Genomic DNA, 22,428 nt, shown 5'->3' on the forward strand with positions numbered 1-22,428 from the left:
TTGTGAATCGTGTTGAAAACTTGAAAATGGCGGACAAAGATGAGACCGGAGAGCCAACTATCGCTCAAGACTTGGTTGTTACCAAGTATAAAATGGCCGCAGAAATGGTTAATAGTACGTATAATTAAAAAGTATCTTAATTGATCCATTAAACATTTTTGGTCAGATCTATCGGGACCAACTAGATACTGGAGCATCTGGCTCTTGTGGGAGACCATGTGTTTTATTAGCTAAAAATATATATAAAATACATCTCATAGTTTTCTGGTTTTCTTGTAGTATTTAAAAAATACAAAGAATTATATTTAGTGAAATACATAATAAAGAGATATTTATTCCTACAGTTATATATTATGAGCTTATCTTTATTATCTAAGTTTAAATCTTAGCATATTGAAAATTTCAAACGAATAAAGATTTCATATTTTCCTATGTCCTTGTTAGTTAATTTGCATCATTTCATAATTCACATTTTTATAGATATAGTGAAATAGGATTAATTACAACTGATTAAATTACAACCGGGTTAATCTCAGGCTTATTACCTTTAACACTTCAGGTTGTGACTTATCCTAAGCTGTAATATGATACGACTTTAAAAACTACTGTTTAGTTTCATTCTTTTGAATTTCAATCTTAATAAAAACTCTCAACATGATGCACTATAAAAAGCTGTCATTGAAGATTACCTTTCTAATATACCTTTAATTGTGGTTATGAGCATTAGAAAGTCAAGCCACTTCAGAATATTTGAACTGATTAAACTTCATAAGTTCTTAAACAAATAGCAAGAATTTTCAAAATGTATGGCAGAAGTCTTGCGACTTCTGGACTGTGGCCCAGGAGTAATTATAAAATAATAAACATCACAAAAAGGGACCAACTGGAAAATTATCACTCATAACCAACTCTAGGCAAACATTTATATTCAGGGGTTTGTCCAGGCCAAATTTACTACCGTTTTGCGGTACCTTCACAAATTCAGCTTTGGGAAAAACGGTAGTTTCACAAAATACTTTTTCTTAAAATTTTATTATTGTATCCCATAAGAAATGATAAATCCATATTTTTACCACATTTTGTGTTGATTTTTTTAATATAATTTTTAATTTTCACATGTGTCTAAATTTTCACGAAATAGGTACCTCACAAAAAAACCTAGACAGACCCCTGATATGTTTTTTTTTTTTTTTTTTAATTTGCAAGCTTAAAATCTATTTGGCGACTGTAGTTGCCACAACAGATCACAGTACAGAAATATCTCCAAGTTCTTGATATAACTTGAAAGTTGCCTCTAAAGGCTTCTGAGTTAAATCTTTAAATTTATCTACTTCTATGAGCTCTGTAAAGTAGAGCATTCGTGTTACTTAAACAGAGAGACTAAGTTTATTATTAACAAACAAAACTAGTTCTCACACAGCAGGAGTCTGTCCAGGCCGAATTTACTACCGTTTAGCGGTACCTTCACAAATTCAACTTTAGGAAAAACGGTAGTTTCACAAAATACTTTTTCTGAAAATTTTATTTTTGTATCCCTTAAGAAACGATAAATCCATATTTTTGTGTTGCTGTTTTAATATAATTTTTAATTTTTCACAAATTGTGTCTAGATTTTCACAAAATAGGTACCTCTCAGAAAAACCTAGACAGACCCCTGCACAGTTTTCTGATTTGGAGAACCCTGTAATTAGACATTAAGTTATATATTTATTGATTTATTTACTACACTAAGCAGTAATAGCTTGCACAAATTAAGCAGTAATTTATAGCTTAATTTGTAATGAGATAATAATTGTAAACATAATGTAACCTTTTGGGTGCGTACATTCGTTGGGTACATGTTATCTAAGTGTTCTAGCAAGCAAAGGGGTCTGTCCAGACATTTTGAAAAAGGGTCCGTTTTTGTAAAATTGTGAAAAAATTGCTTGTAATTTGTGAATATAAAATAAACATTAAGTTGCATTCTTTCAACTAGGGTCCTGTTATTGCAAAAAACTTTTTCAAGGAGCTTTTAAATTAAATTGTAAAGACATACAAGATTATGCTCAACACTGTAAAATTATAGTTTTAAAAAAATTTAATTTTAAAAAATTAACAGCATTTGCTGCTTCTGAAATAGAGATGCTACATACAAATATTTGGTATCTAGCCTATACTACTCAACGTCTTTCTTTCCCCCTCCCCTTCCTGGGAAGGGTTTATTTGATTAACAAAACAATGATGAAGATAAATTATTTTGTAAAGGGTCTGTTTTTAAGTTAAAATATGTGAAGGGTCCGTTTTTATGAAGAGATATTTTGTGAAGGGTCCGTTACCCAAATTTCTTCTAAACTGACCCCTGAAACATTTGTAATTTTTATAGCATTTGTTATTATAATACATTCTATTTCATTAGGTTTAACCTGTAAACTGTTCGTTGTTGCAATACAAGATTAGTAGTTTAAAAGTAAACTCTACATTTAACTAAAAACAAAATTAAAATTCAGGATAAATTTTTTTAAAAAACTAACATTTGATATAAAAATAGTTTTCTATACACTTTTTTTTTTTGTGTGTGTGTGTGTGTTTTCTATCTTTTTAAAAAAAAAAAAAAAAAATTCTCTTTTTTTTTTTTTTTTTTTTTTTTTTTTATCTAGATGTAATCTAGAACCCCTGGTCTAATTGTGAAAAAATTTGATTACATATAAACTGTCCCATTAAATAAAACAGATATTCATTTATAAAGCTGCATTTGTGCAGAATACAAGAATAGATAAAAATGTGCAGTAAAACTTTTTATTCACAAAATATAATGTTAAGTAACATTTTATGTTATGTAATAAAACTTTCAATTAGCTAAAAGATATACAGTTATCTATATATTTATTATATTTTTTATTTATGTGCTTAAGTGGTATTAAACATTTTATTAATGGTATGAAATCCTTTTAATTTTTTTTTTTATTTTTAACTTTAAGTCATAGAAATTTAATTCTTGTCTGGTGATTAATTAAATATAAAATCTTCTATTGTTTCTTTTTATAAGTTAAATTATAATACTTGTAAAATTTACTTTGTAATTTTTTTATCTTTTATTCATGGTTATTATGTTTGTGAAGTTAGCCATCTTCTCTCAAATATATCCTGTTCTAATAATTAAAATTTTATAATTAAATAAATTAAAAATTTGATAAACTAAATAAATTTTATTTGCATAAACCAATTTCTCAGTTATTTACCTAAATGTGTAATTAAAGCCCTGAAATGATCATTCCTAGATCATCAATATTTCCAATTTAGTTTCTGATATTTTATACTAAGTATTTGAAGTACTTAGTACTTTAAATGAATACAACATTTATGAAGTATTAAAGTAACGAAAAAATAACTCTATTAAGTAGTAAAATTATTTTTAAATCTTAAGTAATCCTATGTATAACAATCTTGTATTTATTTTGGAATTGAATAATTTTGGGCTAAGTAATTATCAATATCGAAAAAAGCAAGTACTACCTTGATCATGTATGAACTCTGGTCAGTTTCTATTATGTATTGACATGGACTAGTTTCTATCTACTTGATCTGTATTCAATTGTTTTGGATTCGCTATTTTGAAGCAGATACGAGGATGGATATTGCAAACTTGTTACAAGGGAGTTGATATTTTAAATTTGATACAGATTCGATTCATTACAAATTTTCAAAATAAATACATTTTTGCTCAATTAAATTTTCAGAAGAGAATTTTAATACATATTTCTTGTAAAGCTTTTTATTGTACTATTTTTTAAATGTCTTTTATTCTGATTTTTATATGAAATTTATAAAAATAATTAACCTCAGTTTTATTCCCAAAATATTTTCCCATGAATTGAAGTTTTAGTTTTTTCCCAGCTAATTAAATTACAAGAAATAATTAACCTTAAAAGGTCTTATTTAGAAATACATTTAGTTTATTTTTCAGTTGCTATTACATGAACTTATTACTGTTAAATCCGTAGATTTACTTTTTTTTTACAACTTCCATTGAAAGTAACAATAATAAATGCATATTAAATATGCTTAGCAAAATATTTTTAATTATGTTTTTGATAGAATATTGAAACTTTGTTATATTATATGGGTATTCGTAGGGTTCACACCAGCAGTGAAAATTTAGTGGTCCAATAGGACCACCTAGGTATTCATTTAGAGGTCAAAAAATTTATATGCTAGACAAACTTTAGGAAAATCGAACTTACAATTACATAATTCTTGTTATATCAAAAAATTTTTATTATCACATCAAAAATTATTTGCCATCTATAAAATGCCCTAAAACTAATTAGGTTCATTAAGTGCGTGAAATTCAGTTCAAATACTCTTTTGTAAATTGCAAAATTTCATGACTACAAATTTGTGTCCCTTGTGTATGATTTTAGTGGCATTTGTGAACATTACCTGTCCTGTCTTACTGGTGTGGAGCCTAGGTATTCATGAAAGGAGAAAAAAAAAAATTTAAAAATCAATTGGTTTGTATTAAAATTGTGCACTTTCTTTTTTAGGAGTGTTAAACCTATTAATAGAAAAATGTCACCCCGGTGCCAGTGTTATTTCAATCTGCGAAGCTGGAGATCAATTGCTTATTGAAGAAACTGGGAAAGTTTTCAAGAAGGAGAAAGAAATGAAAAAAGGTTAATAAATTGAATAACTCTTTTACTTGTGCCTCCTACTCAATGAATAATTATATAACTATTTGTAATATATTGGTTTAAGAACAGTTGAATGAATTTAAACAAAGAAGACAGCAATGTTTTATGGTGACCATAACATGTCCTTTATCTTGGAAAATAGTTTTTGAAAATGTCACTTAATGGTATCTTCTACTAAACATTGTTTACATCTGTTATTTTTTAATTAAATTGAAATTGCCGAGAAAATATATTTTCTAGATTTAAAGCTGAATTGTTCCTATATAACTCATATGGATTTTACCAGCTTCTACTGGCTTTTTCATTTAATGAAATTATCCCAGTTTTTGTGCATGTTATTGAAAATTTCCTGAAGTAGCAAAAAAAAAGAAAAAGGTTGGAAAAGAATCCTTTATTAACTAGAAATTTCTTTCATTTCAGTTATAAAAAATTAAATGAAAATATTGCTGTCAATTTAAATTTATAATTAATAGTGTATGATAGTTTTTGTATATTTTGCTGGTGAATATAAAATCTCTAAGATTTCCTATCTCTGAAATATTTGATATGTTGTCATTAACTAACCGTTTACCAAAGGCTTATTTATTTTCTTTTTACTAGTGATCGTAAAATTTATAGTTGTATCTAAAATACTGCATTTTATTCTCTCTTACTTGTTTTAAGTGTGTTTAGAACATTGCTGAAAATCATTTTAAACAAGTAATCAAAATAGTTTAGTTTACTTCCTATGTTGTATTTTTTATTTCTTTAATTCATTTTTTTTTCTTTTTGTCCTTTCAGGAATTGCTTTCCCCACATGTGTTTCCGTGAATAATTGTATATGCCATTTTTCACCTCTGAAGAGTGAACCTGATTATATATTAGCTGATGGAGATATGGTTAAATTGTAAGCATCAATAATTCTTATAAATTTGTTTTTGAAAATTTGCTAATTAAGATATGTGGTTTAAGTTTTTATTTATCTCCTTTGGTGCCTTTCTTTGTCATCCATATCCTTATTTCATTTATTTTTATTTGTTATAATTTTAAGAAAGTTGGAAAAAACCACACATAAAATTATAGGTCTAAAACTTAGTTTTTTTTTTTTTTTTTTTTTTTTTGCTAGTGATATCTTTACTATTGATGCTACTGCTGCCACTAATAGAAACACTAAATTATAAACTCAGCTGGTTTTTAAAATCAAATCTGCAAGAAAAGGATATCATTACAATATCAAAGCATGCTTGAAACCTGCCTCCAATAAAATTTATTGTTGATTTGTAAGATCAAACTTTAGTAAAAAAAAAAAAAAAAAAAAAAAAAAAAAATTTCAGAAGATTAAAATCATAGTTTTGTTTGTCTGGATGTTTAAAACCTTCTATCCACTAAAATTTTGAAAGCAGATAACAAATTCATTCTACTCCCCACAAATTAAAAGAATCAAGTTACAGATGTGGATATTTAATGTCAGTGATCATCAATCATTCAATTTAAGTTTACACAGACAGTAGAATACAAATAAAATTATTTTAAAATGAACTTATTTACAAGAGAAAAGGAAATATTGTATAACGAAAACATTAACAAACTTTCGAACCCTGTTAAATCTTTAATTTCACATTTCTCAAATCAAACAGATATGCTAATATAAAACCCATGAAGATTCAGTAAAAATAAAATATAAATGCCGTAACCAATTTAGCTTCTCTTGTTTAAAGTTTGTTATTATTATTGCATTAATTATATTAACATTTTTAAAACGGCAATATTTTTTGTCCCATTGATCAGTTAGTTATAATGCATAAATTTTCATATTAAATATTAATATTTTTGATGCATTCCATCCAATGAAGCAGCATTTAAAAACAAACATTTGTTTATAATTTACCTGTCTACAAAATAGTCTTAATTGAGTTTTCAACCATTTTTTCCTCACTTACAATACTGTGCTTGATTATATTTGGTAGTAGTTTGTTCTTTATTCAGCAAAACAAAAAATTTTATAGGTATTAGCTATAAGTACAACTACTAAAAAATTTAATTCATAAATATCTCATTATTAACATTTTTAGTAGTTCAATAATGTTCCTTTTTTTATGTGTAAATATTATTCAATTTGTGTAATTTCAGAGATTTGGGTGCTCATATTGATGGTTTTATTGCTGTTGTTGCGCACACTATTGTCGTCGGAGCCTCAAAGGTACGTTAATTCTTAAATTCATATGCTAACATCTATGGATTTAATTATAGTTAATTTATGTATATTAATTATTTTATTTATATTTTAGGACAATAAAGTGACTGGAAGAAAAGCTGATGTACTACATGCTGCTTATTATGCAGCTGAAGCTGCTTTAAGGCTAGTGAAGCCTGGTGGTGATGTAAGAAAGTTTTTCTTGTTTTCAGTATCATAAAATCATGCTCCTCGTTATTCTTCCTTTTTATCGTTTTTTTTTTTTTTTTTTCCAATAAGTGTTAATGTGCTCTTAAAGCTTGTTTTTCTATAATTGTTAATTTATAATTTTATTGAATTATTTGTAGATTTGTTGCTAGAAAATAAAATGGATATTTATAGATATATAATTCCAGGCTATTATAAATGCATTATTTACCTTGAAACAACGCATGAAGCAAATGCAAACAATGACTGATCTCTTTTCACAGACATAAATTACGATCATCATTGTTAGAATTCACTCTCTAGAACATTGTTGGTGAACAACATGTGATGCAGTAGTGTTGCTTTCCGGTTAAACGGTGCATTAAAGAGACCAATTTCAGAGTTATGTAAACTTTGTAACTTTATTTTTTGTAAACTTACTTTTTTTTTTTTTACCTAGTTTGTTTAGTTATTTAAGATTATTGCAAGTCAATTTATTAAAAATTGGCAAGTTGCACTGCTTAGTTTTACGTACAGCATCAGGTCTCATTATCTCGAAATTATTTTTAAAGTTTATGTCAAAATTTTCTTAGCTTCTAGACTTCCAATTTATCTGACTTTCGTTTCTTTATGTTCTAGTTCTTTAGTCAAAAATAAATTTTGAAAATAAAAACCGGTTTATAAAGTTTGCAAGAACTACAAGTGCTATCTTTAGTGTCTCGTCATGGCAGATTTCTTGCATAATAAACTGGTCTTTATCTTCACTGAAAGGATAAAGAAAATATCTATCATTACAATTTCCATGCTCTGAACTATATTGGACTACCCATCAGAGGACAGTCATGGTTAGGTCTTGTATAAGTTACAAAATCAAATGTTAAGAATATTAAAGGTTGTAGAAATACATTAATACAATGCTAATTTCTTTTAAGGAATTAATACATTTTCTGTGGTTTAAACTTTGGATTGCCTCAGAATAAGGAAAAGTTAGGAAATATTATCAATTTGGAAATGTCTGGGAAGTTAATAAAAATACCTATAAAGTCTAGGGAACATAGATTAATTTAGGTTTAAAGAACATAAAAAAAAAGTTTTTTTTCCCCTAAAAAATTTATTTTGTAATGATTACATTAATTCTTTCTTTTAAACCGTTAAATCTAGCATGTGTTGTCTTGTATGTTTTTTTGCATAAAAATAGGCATAATCGAACAATTAAGTTTATGCCTCCAGTTAAAAAGTGTGAAAGTTTATATTTCTCCATATAGTAATATTCTTGCTTTGTTAATTTCCTTTCAGAATAATTCTGTTACGGACACTATTCAAAAAGTTGCTGAATCGTATAAGTGTAAACCAGTTGAAGGTATGTTATTCTGTGTATTCAAATTAATAGTATTTTTTTAATGTAGTTGAGCATTTTAAATTTATACTGTTTTTTAGATTTCTTAAATTTAAAAAATTGATTTAAGTGGCATATTTCTAACAAAGTTATTATTATATAATATAAATATTTGTTTTATGTAATGTTGCATTTGAAATTTTTGTTCTTGCTTGATGTTTAATTTATATTTTCCAGGCATGCTTTCACATCAATTAAAACAATTTAGGATAGATGGCGAAAAATCAATTATTCAAAACCCCACAGAAGCTCAAAGGTTAGGAATTTCCTTTCTGTTTATTGATTTTTGATAGCCTTGTTAATTTAACTGTAAAATAGCAGTAATGCTAATAACTTGATGTTGAACCATTATTTGTCAGAAATCTGGATCTTACTTAAATGCTATTTTACACTCAGTATCAATGTTCTTTCCAATTTTTGAGTTCTTTGTTGTATCATTTTGTCAAGTTTTCTGTAACCAGTTTTTTATAGCACATATATTTGTTTTTCTGCTTCTATAGCCAAAAAGCTTGCTCAACTGTGTTATATTAAAAGAGATATGAAATAAATATTTTTTAACTTCATTGATCTAACATTACATCTGTATTTTTTTAATTTTAAATTTGGGTCTTTTATTGTACTACTTTGTTGTCTTATTTCATAGAAAATATGCAAATTTATCTTTATCATAAATTGTTGAAAAATTGACAGAAATTTTTCCTGTGGCATTATTTAATAGGAGTTCCACAACCCTTACTAAATTATATTGTTATATTTAAACTTCATTCTGCCTTTTATATTATCTTGATATGTAATTTACATAATTAGATAAATCTGTTGCAATTCATTGTCTTTTCCTCTCTTTCCTGCATTTAATGAATATTTTGATAGTTGATTTGACATCCTAATTATATAACCAAAAAGTAATATATGTTTTTAAAATTGCAGACAGAAACTTTTTTTTCTTCAGATACAGAATAAATAATGTTAGACAGATATTAAATAATCTGTTTTATTATTATTTGTTCTTAAGATGTATTGAATATCGATGAGTTAAACTCAGCCTTTATGATATATTTGCTATCCCTAACTGTTAATGAAATATACAAGATACCGAACAAAAATTTCATAATAAAGTGAAATATTTTTGATCTCAAAAATACTAATAATGGTTGATTTTCTGTGCATTTATTAAGATTGTTATTTCATATTTAAATATAGACAGTGTGCCATAGAAGAATTTAAATAGACTGTTTGGTTATACTTTTCTTTCTTGGTAATTTGTGCAAGTTTATTCAAAAATTATTCTTCCTCTTTTCATGTTTTTACATGCATTTTATTAAATATTCATGAAATCTGTTGTATCCAACTGTTTGTAACCAATAGGAACAAAGTCTCAGTCTGTTACCTCGTTGAGACACATAATATGTAGTCAGTAGCAGGAAAAGTAATACTTACAGTGTGTTGGCAAAGTTAAGTTGGCAATATTAACCATTTCTCACAGGCATGAAAACCTGTTCTAAAATACTTAGCCATATCTCACAAATCCGGACTTAAGTTTCTTCTTAGTCAAAACAAACTTGAAAAATTTTGGTGTGTTTTTAAAAAAAAAAGCTAGGTCGATCACTCAAACTGTGTTTTGAAAAATAAAGTAATTTATTATTTTTTAATTTTTATAAATAAAAAATAACTTATTAATTTAAAGAGTGGAAGAATTTACTTTTAAAGTATATATACACTTGTTATTTTGCTTATTTCACTATGACGTGGTCACTATGAAAAGTCCCAAGCTATTTAAATTTCTGTGGTTAACAGGTCTGACTTTAGCATTTCTGTAAATCTTGTAATTAAAAAATGCTCAGAATCATGTTATTGTCTCATCTTTTTTTTTTTTTTAAATCTCCCTTTGTTATCTTAATTTTTATGAAACTTATACTTTTGTAATATTTTGTTCTCAAGGAATTTATTTATTATTATTTTTTATGGTATAAAATAATCAATACTGCTTATTTGTCTGTTGCTAGATTTTTTTGAAATTTGCTTTGTTGAAAATGATGCTAAAAAATTCTCTTGGTATTAATAAAGTAAGGACAAAAATGTGTCTTTTTTATTTATAACATAATCTTTACTTATGCCGTACACCAGTTTTACAACAGCCATTTATTGGCTGGGAGATGAGAGTCCACTATTTTAAAACCAAGTGTCATTGTTGTGACAGCCATTATGGAATGAACCCCGGTACTTCATTATGATGACACAGTACTTTTTATTACTTATTATAGTACATTTTATTATTGAGCAGTTATGGCTGTTACTAATTATATATTCTTAATTAGGATTTTTAGAAAAATCTTCTACGTGTTTCTTTAAAATTAAACTGAAATTCGTATTTGGCAATAGATTGTACTGGTTGTATGTATGTTCACAGAAGTTACAGTATTCTCATTTATTAACTTTGTTCTAGAAGTTTATATCTATTTCTTACTGCTTCCAAAATTTAAAGATTTTAACTATTCTTTTCAGGAAAGAACATGAAAAATGTGAGTTTGAGTTACATGAGGTCTATGCTGTAGATGTTCTTGTAAGCACAGGAGAAGGAAAGGTAAAGTTTATCATCGATACTTTTATGGCATGAACAATAATAAGACGTTTAAAAAAAAAAAATTTAAATGCTCACTTTTTTTAATTAGGGTCGAGAAATGGATACTAGGACGACTGTTTTTAAAAAAACTGATGAAGTTTATCAACTTAAAATGAAAGCCTCTCGGGGTAAGAATTTTTTTTTCTTTCTTTTTTGTTCTTTAAAAAAATTGATTCTACATTTATATCTCTTGAATTGTTTTTATATTAAAGGCTGTTTATGTATTGTCTGTGTGTCTGTAAATTATTTGTTTTTGTTAATTTCCTGATCATCAAATACAGCAAATTGTTATGCTTTTTAGGGTGTTTGAAATTGTTGTTAATAGTTTTTTTGATACAGTGCACCAAATAAAAAAAAACACCCTGGATAACTTTTGATCTAATGATCGATTTTTACGTTCTGGTACTTATTCTTAATGGCTGGAAGAAGTGACCTCAAATGTGCTAATTAATATGTGCAGGCAATATTTTAAGTTATGAAATCAGGCACAAAAACAATAAACATGACTTTTTTTTCCCTCAACAGATTTGGGTTTTTGTGTGTAAATCTTCTAAAATTCAATTAAATTAAATTTCTTTTCTAAAATTCAATTTCTCAGAAATTCTTCAGCTGAGTGAAAATTTAATTTAAAGCTTAATTTTGTATTTTGTCATGTAATATTAGATATGTTAAATTGATCTAAAAAATTATTCACTTTGCAATGCAAAATTTTTTCAACTATTATTAAATAAAATTTAAAAATATATTTACTATAATTTATTTTTTTGCATGGAATTATCTTTGGACTAACGAATTTTAAAAGTGTTTGCAAAAGTTTTCGAAATGTGGCAAAATATGCAAAAAAATATAATTAACCTTTATTGGTCTAATCTTTAGGTTGCAGTTCATTAAGGGAAAAAGGGTATCTTTATTCAGAGAAAGTATGTTTTAGTGTCTGTCTTTGATAAATGAATTTTATAATCGTGTGTTTTCAATTCGCTTACAAAGTTTTTGAGTTTCAAAATACACTAAAAATAAAATTTAACATTAATGGCTCCAAACTTTGGCGCGCTCTCCTAACCCAACTATCGGGACCATATTTCCCAAATTTCACAATATTTATTGTGGGGGTCAGAAATCCAAATCTGTCAACTAAAGACAAGGTATGTTTATTTAGAGATAGCACGTTTTTGTGTCTGATTTTGTAACTTAAAATACGGTCTTTGCTTATTAATTTAGCATATTTGAGGTCACCTCCTCGAACCAATAAGATTGAGTTCTAGAACGTGAAGATCCGATCATTAGTTCAAAAGTTGTTCAGGTTGGTCCTTTTTTATTTGTGCTGTACATTAGAAGACTTGTGGTTTTTCTTGTATTACTTTAGAGTGTGTATGTATGTTTCAGCTTTATGTGTGGGAAAAAAATTCACAATCATCTAATGAAAAGAAAGTTGGATGTTTACAGATTAGCAAGAGTCTACTTTTTTCCTGAAATTTTTATATTATTTCAATGTGTGAACAAAGCCCAAAATGTTCACCAGTATACATAATATTATAATCTGCAAGTACAAAATTGTTGCAATATCCAAATGCACTAAAACCCTTCTTTAAATATCATTATCTCCATTTTGTAATATCAAATTTTTGTTTAGCATATGCTTTGAAATTGAAAAAATATTGTTTCTTGATGAGGAATAATTAAAATTATCTGTTTTCTTCAAGTTTTGACCTGCGTGAATAATATCAACTTTACAGCAAGAAACAGAAACATACCTACCAAGTCTCCTGTTTACCTGTATAGTTTCTCCATATTTGTTAAAGAAATTTTTTATAAAAAAATATTCGCTGGTGGCAAAAATACTTCTCTATTCCTCAACAGAGGGTGCTATTGCCAGTACTGCAGTATGTTGAGTGTTTATAGTTTAAGTAATTATAGATAATGATTTTAAAAAAATCTTTTGATTTAGATTTATATACATATTTTTCACTTTATTAAATGTAAGTGCTTATATTTTGAATTTCTTGACTTAAATGATTATGCATGATATATCAAAACTTTACTCGTAGCCTAAAAAAATGTCGGTAGTAAAATCTCCGCTTTTTTTATATATATGTTTCTCCCATGTTGGCAGGTATGCAAAAATATTGAACCTTAAAAGAAAATCAATGCTTAATAGAATTTTTATGCAGATCTAAATTATTAATTACTTTTTGTTTTTGTTCGGCTAACTCAGGAGTAACTTAATTTCAGTAATATTTTTACTGAACTTCTCTAATATAAAGATATTATTGGCATTCTTCTCAAAATATCTTCTTGACTAGTTTAAAAATATTTTCTCTGTATTTGTATATTATTTATTTTAATTCTTCTAATTTTCTTTCAGCTTTCTTTAGTGAGGTTGAAAAGAAATTTGGAAATATGCCATTCACTGTAAGGTATGTTTATTTATGACATTAATTTTTCCTCCATTAATCCTTGTAAGCAATCATGATTAACATATTAAAAACGTCGAAATTTGGAGAAAGAAAAAATAGTAGACGAAACGATAAAAAACCACTGAAGCATTAGTTAAGCAGACTCATACTCAGAATGTGTCTATAATTATTTCAAATTTAAAAAAACAGACCCCTTGCTAAGCATTCATCAAATAAGATTAAATTGTAAATTTATCGAATGATTATTTCCACTGAAAAGAAAAATATATCTTTAACTCAATATTAAAAATTTAAAACTGAAAATCTTCAGTCATCGAGCTTTTTCACAATGCCGTAATTTTAGAAAAAAGCTATAATGCAAGCATATCATTTATTAAAATTGCTCTTTAAATTATGCTGTCATTTAAAAAAAAGCAAATGAGAAACAGGCGAATTTCTTAAACGTAGGTGTTAACGTTGGAAATCAGTTTTCTATGCTACCGGCTATCTTTTACTGTACTAGAAAAAAAAGTGATAGTAAAATCATGAAGTTTATAGGAATTGCACTGTAAAAATATCGCACTATAATAAAAATAAAGCAATAAAAATGATCGAAAAATTGTCACGTCTGAAGTTAATTTTAAAAAAACAGCGGTACAAAACTCGTGGTTTCGTGTAAAGTAATCTATTTGCTAATCTTAGAACTTAAGAAATATATGTAAAAATTATTTCTAACAATATATAGTCAGAAATACAAATTTGGATTATTCTTTATTAAATCTATTAGAATTTCAGCAGAAAAAAAAACTATACAATTAGGAATGATAGAACTGTAGCACAGAAACTGGGGAGAAAATTGAAACTGGCTTTTCAGTTTCGCAAACAAAACATATAAGCTTAAATTTGCGATAATGAGCAATACAATATATTTTGTTGTAAGTAATGATATAGATTTTTATTTGATTTATTTTGTGGAAAAAAGATTGTACAGTAGGGAACCGATTATCCGGAACGATCGGGACCATTGCTATTCCGGATAACTGATTTTTCCGGTTTTCTGAATCACTACAAAGAGCCATTTTTTTTTTTATTGTTAAACCCAACTGAAAAAAATATTTGGAAATCATTTTAAAAGAAGAAAAAACGAAGTAATACACTAATGATTATTTCCAAAATGATAGTAAGGTAAACATCTTTCCAAAAGGAAAGAAAAATCGTAAAATCTTATGAGGAAAAAAAAACATCTTTTTAAATGGCGGGAAAATATCGAATTTCGTTCCGGTTTTTTGGTTTTCCTGTTTTCTGATTTCCGGATAACGGGTTCTGTACTGCATTATAATTTTGAGCTATTACTTTCTTTCAATCCTGTTCGTATGATATAGTTTTAATATTAAAAATTCTAAAGATATATTTTAAGTGATATTCAATTTTTTTCTAATGCCTACCCAGTTATTGAAATTTGTCATTCGGTTATCAGAAAGGTAGATTTGTTGACCACTCCTTCAGGGGCATCATATTAAGTGGTCGTTGCTCCCACACTGACAAAGACAGATAGTACAGAGACGAGGAGAACGGTGAAATTCGAACCCAAGACATTTCCAACTTCTGGTCAGCTCCCTGACTGCAATATGAACTGGTCAGCCAAAATAATTTTAAAAAATATGGTGTTGAAGGTTCTGACTAGTTTCTTGATTATTTTATTTAAAAATTATCAAACCAACTTAACAATCTTATTGCTCATAAAATTGAGATGAAATGAGTTCAGTTTTATTTATAGAGCTCTTTTTGACGATACCTCGAGTGCACTAAAAACAAGCATGTCAAACATACCTCTTAAACAAAACAAAAAATTTATTTACTTAAAATAGCTTCATTACTCATAACTGGTACATTTGTTTTTACCTGCGATTATATCAGTTGGGATCATTTTTATGGATGCTATATTTCAATCATCGGTCTGTCTTTTCATAAGACCAACAGAAATGGCGTTTCAGCACCACGAACTGTATTAAATTGAAATCATTTGTGAAAAATCTTTTACCTTTAATAACAATTTTGAAGTCAATGGAGGTATTCTCTAAGAATGACCAACCTTCATCGACCAATTTACTTTGGAACGAAGAGTGGTCGCTCCTGAGAGGTTCCACAGTGTATGCTTTGTATGCTTATTTTTAAATGGAAATTCTTTTCAGATCATTTGAAGATGAGAAAAAGGCAAGGATGGGTGTTGTAGAGTGTGTAAATCATAAACTTGTGGAACCATTTACTGTATTATATGAAAAAGATGGTAAGAAAATTTTAAAAGTTTTATCAAATTATGGTGCCGACACATTGATGAACTTTTAAAAAATGCTTTTCGTTTTTAGATATAATTTTAACAATTGACACATCAATGAACTTTTAAAGAATGCTTTACGTGCTTTTCGTTTTTAGATACAATTTTAACAATATCCCTCTCAATACTTTTTCAAAATTGTTTTTTAGTTTAAGTTTACAAATGTTTCATTTTTATGCTGTGAAACTCTTGATCTGATTAAGTCCCCTGATAATTTTTGCTTATCTTCAATTGTGCTTTGAAATTCTTGATCTGAGTATGTCCTCCTATAATTTTTGCTTATCTTCGTTGTTTTCATTAATATCATTGGGCGCAAGCATTTGATCAGATATTGGTGGAATTAAAAATCATTCAGAAGTAGTGCTGATTAAAAACCCTCTAAATCGAATTTACTGAACCAAGAATCAAACATCAAAAAAGTACTGTTCGAACTTTTTTATCTGCTGTCCGAACCAAGTTGGCATCTATGCCTATTGCAAGTTAGCAATTCCTCCAATCAATTTAAACCAAATCTGCAAAATACAATTGCTCTGTTTTTTTTAGTAGGGATGACTGTTGTTTCTCTACAAGGTTGTGCAAATGTCAGAAAGGCAATGAATTGAAGAATGAGGAACTATCTGGCCTAATAAAATAGGGAGCATAAAGTCTGAATAAAAACTATAATATGGTGAAAATGACTTGCTCAAAATTTAACATCAAAAGGATCTGATCAGTTTAAAAATAAAAAAAAGAATCATAATTAAATCTTTTTGAAACTGTAAAAAAAAAAAGCATTTTTTTCTCTGTAACTTACATGTAAGTTGGTTATTTGAAATTTAATAATATCAAAAGAAATTCATTTGGCTTTATCAAGTGAAGGGTTTTTTTTTGGAGAGACGGCTAATTTTTTCTCTTTTTTTTCCATTATTATTATAAATTTAAATTGTTGATAGTTTATAATGGTATATAAATTATTTGTTTTATGTATTAAATACTCTTCTACTCTTAATATGTTACGAATACTAATCTGTTATGTTATTAACTATGGTATAACTTGTTTTTAGCTTACCCAAAGTTTTATATTACCCTAAAATTTTAAAAATCTTGCTTCTACATGACAACAAAGTACTTCAGAAACCGCCAGATGAGTTTATATTTATTGAGTTGATTACTTTATTTTCCTTTTAACTTAAAAAAGTCAGGCATAAAAGAGTTTTTCTAATTATAGATTCGACAGCTATGCAGTTAAACTTACGTTGTTAAAATTATTAAGAGCTGCATTTTAATGGGATTGGCTATTTTAAATTTTGAGTTAAGATTCCTTTCTTTGTACAGCAATCACAAATTAAAGAATTGGAAAGTGCAGAAATAATAATAGTATTTGTATTATTTGTTGTTAATGCAAAAGAGCTAATATATTGTATTGTTATTTTGTTAGCTGAATATGTTGCACAGTTTAAGTTCACGGTGTTACTTATGCCTTCGGGATCTCACAAAATTACTTCTGGTCCAATAGATTTAGATATTTATGAAACTACTCATGAAGTAGAAGACGATTCACTGAAAGTAAGTTGCTTTGTATTGTGTATTAATTATAAGGAAAAACTAACACTTTAGAATAGCTTCTTTTTCTTTTTTTTTTAAGAGTTTTACAATTGTTTTAGTTCTAAATTAGTTTCATCTGACAAGTTGTCAGATACAGATGTAAATCCACATTTTATCATGTTTGGATCTAGTTTATTTTTTGTGAACAAAATTATCAATCACCATTAAGTTGTGCTAAAAATTCATCCATGTTGCTAAGCTTTATTGAATGCCAGTGTTTTTTTTTTTTTAGCATTTTAATTTGTTTGACTAATATTTGAAATTGTCCATTTCCTATAGCTGCCAACTACTATTAGTGCTTAGAAAGTACTTAAAAAGATTTTTTTATTTTTGGTTGCAAGATTTGGCTACGCACCCTGATTTAGCTGAAATAAACATGTTGATTAAGATTAATTTAACTAAAGTCTTAAAAATGCTTCCTTAAATAAAATAAAAAACATTAACTGTGTCATAAATGTTATATTGCTTTATCGAAATACATTTTCAAAAATTTATATCTAGCAAACTTTTTAAATATATGACATCTCTCTATAGTTAAATTGATAGTTTGTTGATTGAAAATCAACAATGATTCCACTATTCCTTTCAAATTAAAATTCCTGAGAACTTGCGATGTGATCTAAATGATATGTATTCTTCATATCTTCATCCATCTATTAGTATACATTCATGACTAAAATTTTCTTTACAATGAGAAATTCAATCTAAGGTTTCTTAATTGTTTTTAAATGCCCTTGCTCCCTTACTTCAATCATCATAATTTTTTGCTTGCAGATGCTTTTAAATCGATCGGTAGCTCCTAAGTCACAGAAAAAGAAGAAAAAGAAAGCTGAAAAAGCCGTCGCAAATTCTGTTGAAAAGGATGGGAAAGTGAATGATGTAAAACCTGCAGCTGTAGATACTGTAAAAGTACAAGAATGAAAAGGTAAAGTTTTTTCTTGTTTAATGTTTTAAATAGAAAATAAAATGTTAGAAAAGTGTTAAAAATTAAATAAATTGTAAAACATAAAACAATATTTCTGATATGTATATTCAATCTTAGTATATGGCAATATTCAGTTCTATTTAAAATTTCTCTCTTGACGTTAGAACGACTGACATTTTTTAACTACCTAAAAGGTTATTTTTAATAATTTTAACATTATTCTGTATTTTTAATATATATATAGGGGGAAAAAACTTTTTTTCAGGAAAAATTATAACATCGTAAAATAATTTCATACGAATGTAGAAAGTAGCACATGATTTGAAATAAGTTACTTACCAAAATTTGTTGGTATTTTCCACTTAAAAGTTTTAGATATGACAAACTTTTTTGTGGGGCTCCTACATCTGTTGAGGTCATGCAGTGCCAGCAGTTAATTCATCACATTAGTCATGAAAACAAACGCATCAAGTTTCAATGAATCCCTGGACATTGCGGCATTTATGGGAACCATTAAGCTGATCTTCTCGCACGAAAGGGTACTCTTCTACAGCAAGCAAATTACTCTGGGCTGTCTTTTCACTCAAAAAACTCTTCTGGAAACAAGCTTTGAAGTCGAAATTCAAAACACAAATACAAGATAGGATTAAATCCAAGACCTGGAGTTGTGAAGATCTTGCTAATATACCCGATTGCCCAAGACATGAGGCAGTGGCATTGTTTCAGCTGGTTACAGAACATGACTGCCAGATTGAACATCTCCGTACAATTAGTATTTTCGACTCCCCTCTTGGTTCATTATGCGATCTGAGAGAAACTCTGAATAGATCCAGGGCTACAGAGAATAGAAGGGCTAGTTCACTCCGCTCTTAGAGCTGAAGCTACGATTTCCCTTCTCATGACGTCACTGTGTCCACAGATCTCGGAGATCGCTCGCAAAGATATGATAACTTTGCATCTTTCTCTTTGTAAAAATAAGTTAGACTTTTTCTGGTTATTAGCCTTCAAACTTTACGTAATTAACACATTATTTCCGTTCATAAGCATAGTTTAAAAAAAACTTTCTTGGTTATTATATTTAAAAAAATACCATTTTAAACTTATAAAAATGTTTTGCTAGTTGGTGAAAATGACACGATAAATACTTTATTTTAAAAAGTTCAGTTTTAACTTTAACTATTAAGAAAAATGAAGGCATATATCGACACTTTTTTTATCTACATATTCTTTTATAACGATAAGTTAAGTTAAATTTAGAATCCCTGACTTTAAAATATGTCGTTAATGGCAATTTGTTCTTACTTAATCATTAGGAAACATCGACCTTAAACGCTAATTACTGAAACAAAATAATAATTTAGGTTCATAATGACATTAGAAATTTTACAATTGTTTATAGACATTTAAATTTACGATGATATAATTTATAGATATTTAAATTGAAGAGAATATAATTTTTTTAAAAAATCATAAATATTTAGAATAACTACATTAAAAAATATGTTATGAAATTAGGAGAATTTCAACTATGTATATATTTTATTTATACTTTTTATTTACATTTTAATTTTCTTTGACTTTATCCATTTTTTAATTCTTTTCACCTGCCTTTCTTTATGAAGTAACGAGGCGGTTTCTATTTAGATAATGAATTTTTATAAAAGTTCTTAACGACAGAATAAACGTATTGCTGTTTTATATTAACTGTGTCATTTCGGAATCCATTTTTTACATAGTTGTTCATTTACTTTAGGGAACACGCGAAAAATTATACATTTTCCTTTTGTTTTTGTATCAGAATTTTTGCAATCGCGCAAACTGGCATTTCGATAATAGTTTTAAATTCTTGTAAATTCACTGCAAAAACTGAGGAAAGTCATTATAGGAAATAACAAATGTCTTAGAATATCTCGCAAAAAGAAATGATCCAATATTAGTTAGAGCTAGTAAGGCCAAACGCAGGGGTGAAAGCGAGACGGAAAAGAGGAAAGGCTGGTAGTAAAACCATTTCAGTTATAGTTAGTTTTGGGATGGAGTACTTATTCTTTTTTTTTTTAAATTTTTCAAGAATATCTACTTTATCTTGGAAAAGAACAATTTTATATATATGCCAGAATTATAAAAGAAATCTTGATAGTTACAGATATTTCATTTTTTTCGAAAAAAATGCTGGAATGAAATGTTTTACGTACCAGGTTTTTCTCTTTTCCGTCTCGCTATATAAGGGCTTTCACCTATGGCCAAACGCTCCGTTCTTGAAGTAAAAGTGCGAGCTTTGAGCCAAAGTGACGTCACTAGAGTGACGTCGGAGGATCGGCGCGGCGAGAGATACTTCAAATTAGTGAACCAGCCCTTCTATTCTCTTTAGCCCTGGAAAAGATCTCGTCTGCGTTGATGCATAGCACTTCGTGGCTCTGACCAGGGCCGGATTAACCTATAAACACATGCCTAGGGCCTACGTAAAACTTGGGAGAAAAAAATTTGTTGACAAAAATAATTTAGCAACAAGTGTATTTTGCACGAAATTATGAAGATACAAACAAAAATATTATATTTTTCGGTAATAAATTATTTTGCAGAATCTTATGATCTAATATATTACTTTTTTGCGATTTTTAGATTCAACGAAATCTTGTATTATGCTGTTGAATTCCAAACAACGCAAAATGTTGTATTCAATAGACATAAGTGCGAGCCATGCCAAACTATCTTGATTCATTGTTGAACGCAAATAATTTTTTTATCAATTTTAATCTGGAGAAAGATCTTTCTCCTTCTGCATTTGATCCAAGAATCGACAAATATATTCTTAATGCAATGTGACTTCAACATTTCTTGTGCAGATTTATGTTCATACAAATTTGAAAATAATAAAAATTCATCTACATAGTTATCGATCGAACTAATCATAATGGTATTATCGATATCAACTGCAATATCGGCAGTATGTCGGTATTGCAGATAAAGTTCGATAAACAAATTTGTAAATTAAAATCCATATTAATAAAAATGTAAAAAAAAAAAAAAAAGTATGCAAGAAAATTTTAGCATATATTTTGAAAAGAGGGGAGGGCCCAAAAACGGCTATGCCTAGGGCCTACGAAAGGTATAATCCGGTTCTGACGACTCCCGAGACCGCCCTGTATTGGAGATCTAGAGAACATCTGAGGCTTCAATGACTTCCGTCAATATTTGTAATTGTTTGCTCATTGTTTCACATTGGTTCGTTTTTACAAATGTAATATGCGTTGCCATTGGAAATTTTAAAAATGAAAAAAAAAACTTTTGTTTTGTCTCATCAGAAAGAACATTGACAGTGCTTTTCGCTTGTAGTTTCAGAAAACTTGGAGCAGGGGCAAACAATTAGTTTATGTGTAGAAAGACATGGTAATCTCAGTTTGTTGCAGAGCTCAAAATAGAGGTCAATTGAAAAACTTGTGAATAGTAATGCACTTTTAAAAGAATTCAGAACTTATCATAATTAAAATTGACAAACTGTATTTTGCCATATTCTGGATGCAATTATTTTAGGACTTAGCGACTCTCAAAGCTGATTTGCGGTCCGAATTATCGCTATGGTCATTCTAGCATTAAAATTAACCTGTATGTTATCTTAATATTTCCTTCTTTTTTTTTCTTTCAGGTGTGAACTGGGAAAGGGGTCGAGCTTGTTCAAGTTCCTGGATTCAAGAGTGGCACCAACTTTCATGACATTGTTTAGCTTTGTACAAAAGCAATTTGTAGCCATACTTTTTGTATCCATTCTGAGACTATGAATGAGTTTTAAATGCATTTCATAATCCCATGGATGGTATTTTTATATTGTTTTTAAAAAAAAATGAAAGGTGTCATCAATATTCATACTTATAGGCAGAGACTGTTTAAAATTTTTTCCCCTTTTTGTAATTATTATTTTTTTCTTTGTCAAACTAAGTGATAAACCAACAGCAGTCTTATAGTGAGAATCAAATCATATGTAGTTGGTGCCAATTGTATTTAGGAGCAATGTTTGCATGTAATAAATGAAATCCCTTTTTTTTTTCTTTTATTGTCATTCTTTATACTCAAACACTATTTCACAAGACACAGTATAAGTTTTCTTATATATTCCTATATTTTATTAACTGTTATTATTCTCCAGTAACT

General features: G+C 27.9%; 1 protein-coding gene across 1 annotated transcript; it reads left to right on the forward strand.

Moving 5' to 3' along the window:
* The first annotated feature begins 4 nt into the window (after positions 1-4).
* LOC107443363 (proliferation-associated protein 2G4) lies at positions 5-22,325 on the forward strand. Its single transcript, XM_016057212.5, has 14 exons — positions 5-114; positions 4,524-4,652; positions 5,451-5,556; positions 6,780-6,849; positions 6,938-7,030; positions 8,326-8,389; positions 8,603-8,681; positions 10,928-11,006; positions 11,095-11,173; positions 13,408-13,459; positions 15,631-15,725; positions 17,191-17,318; positions 18,132-18,282; positions 21,926-22,325. The coding sequence occupies exons 1-13, from the start codon at positions 27-29 to the stop codon at positions 18,276-18,278; spliced, it is 1,209 nt and encodes a 402-aa protein (XP_015912698.1). The 5' UTR covers positions 5-26; the 3' UTR covers positions 18,279-18,282; positions 21,926-22,325.
* The last annotated feature ends 103 nt before the right edge of the window (positions 22,326-22,428 follow it).

The sequence above is a fragment of the Parasteatoda tepidariorum genome, chromosome 6 (genome assembly GCF_982258835.1).
Source record: "Parasteatoda tepidariorum strain Cologne lab strain chromosome 6, Ptep-v5.0, whole genome shotgun sequence".
In the NCBI taxonomy this organism is placed as follows: domain Eukaryota; kingdom Metazoa; phylum Arthropoda; class Arachnida; order Araneae; family Theridiidae; genus Parasteatoda; species Parasteatoda tepidariorum.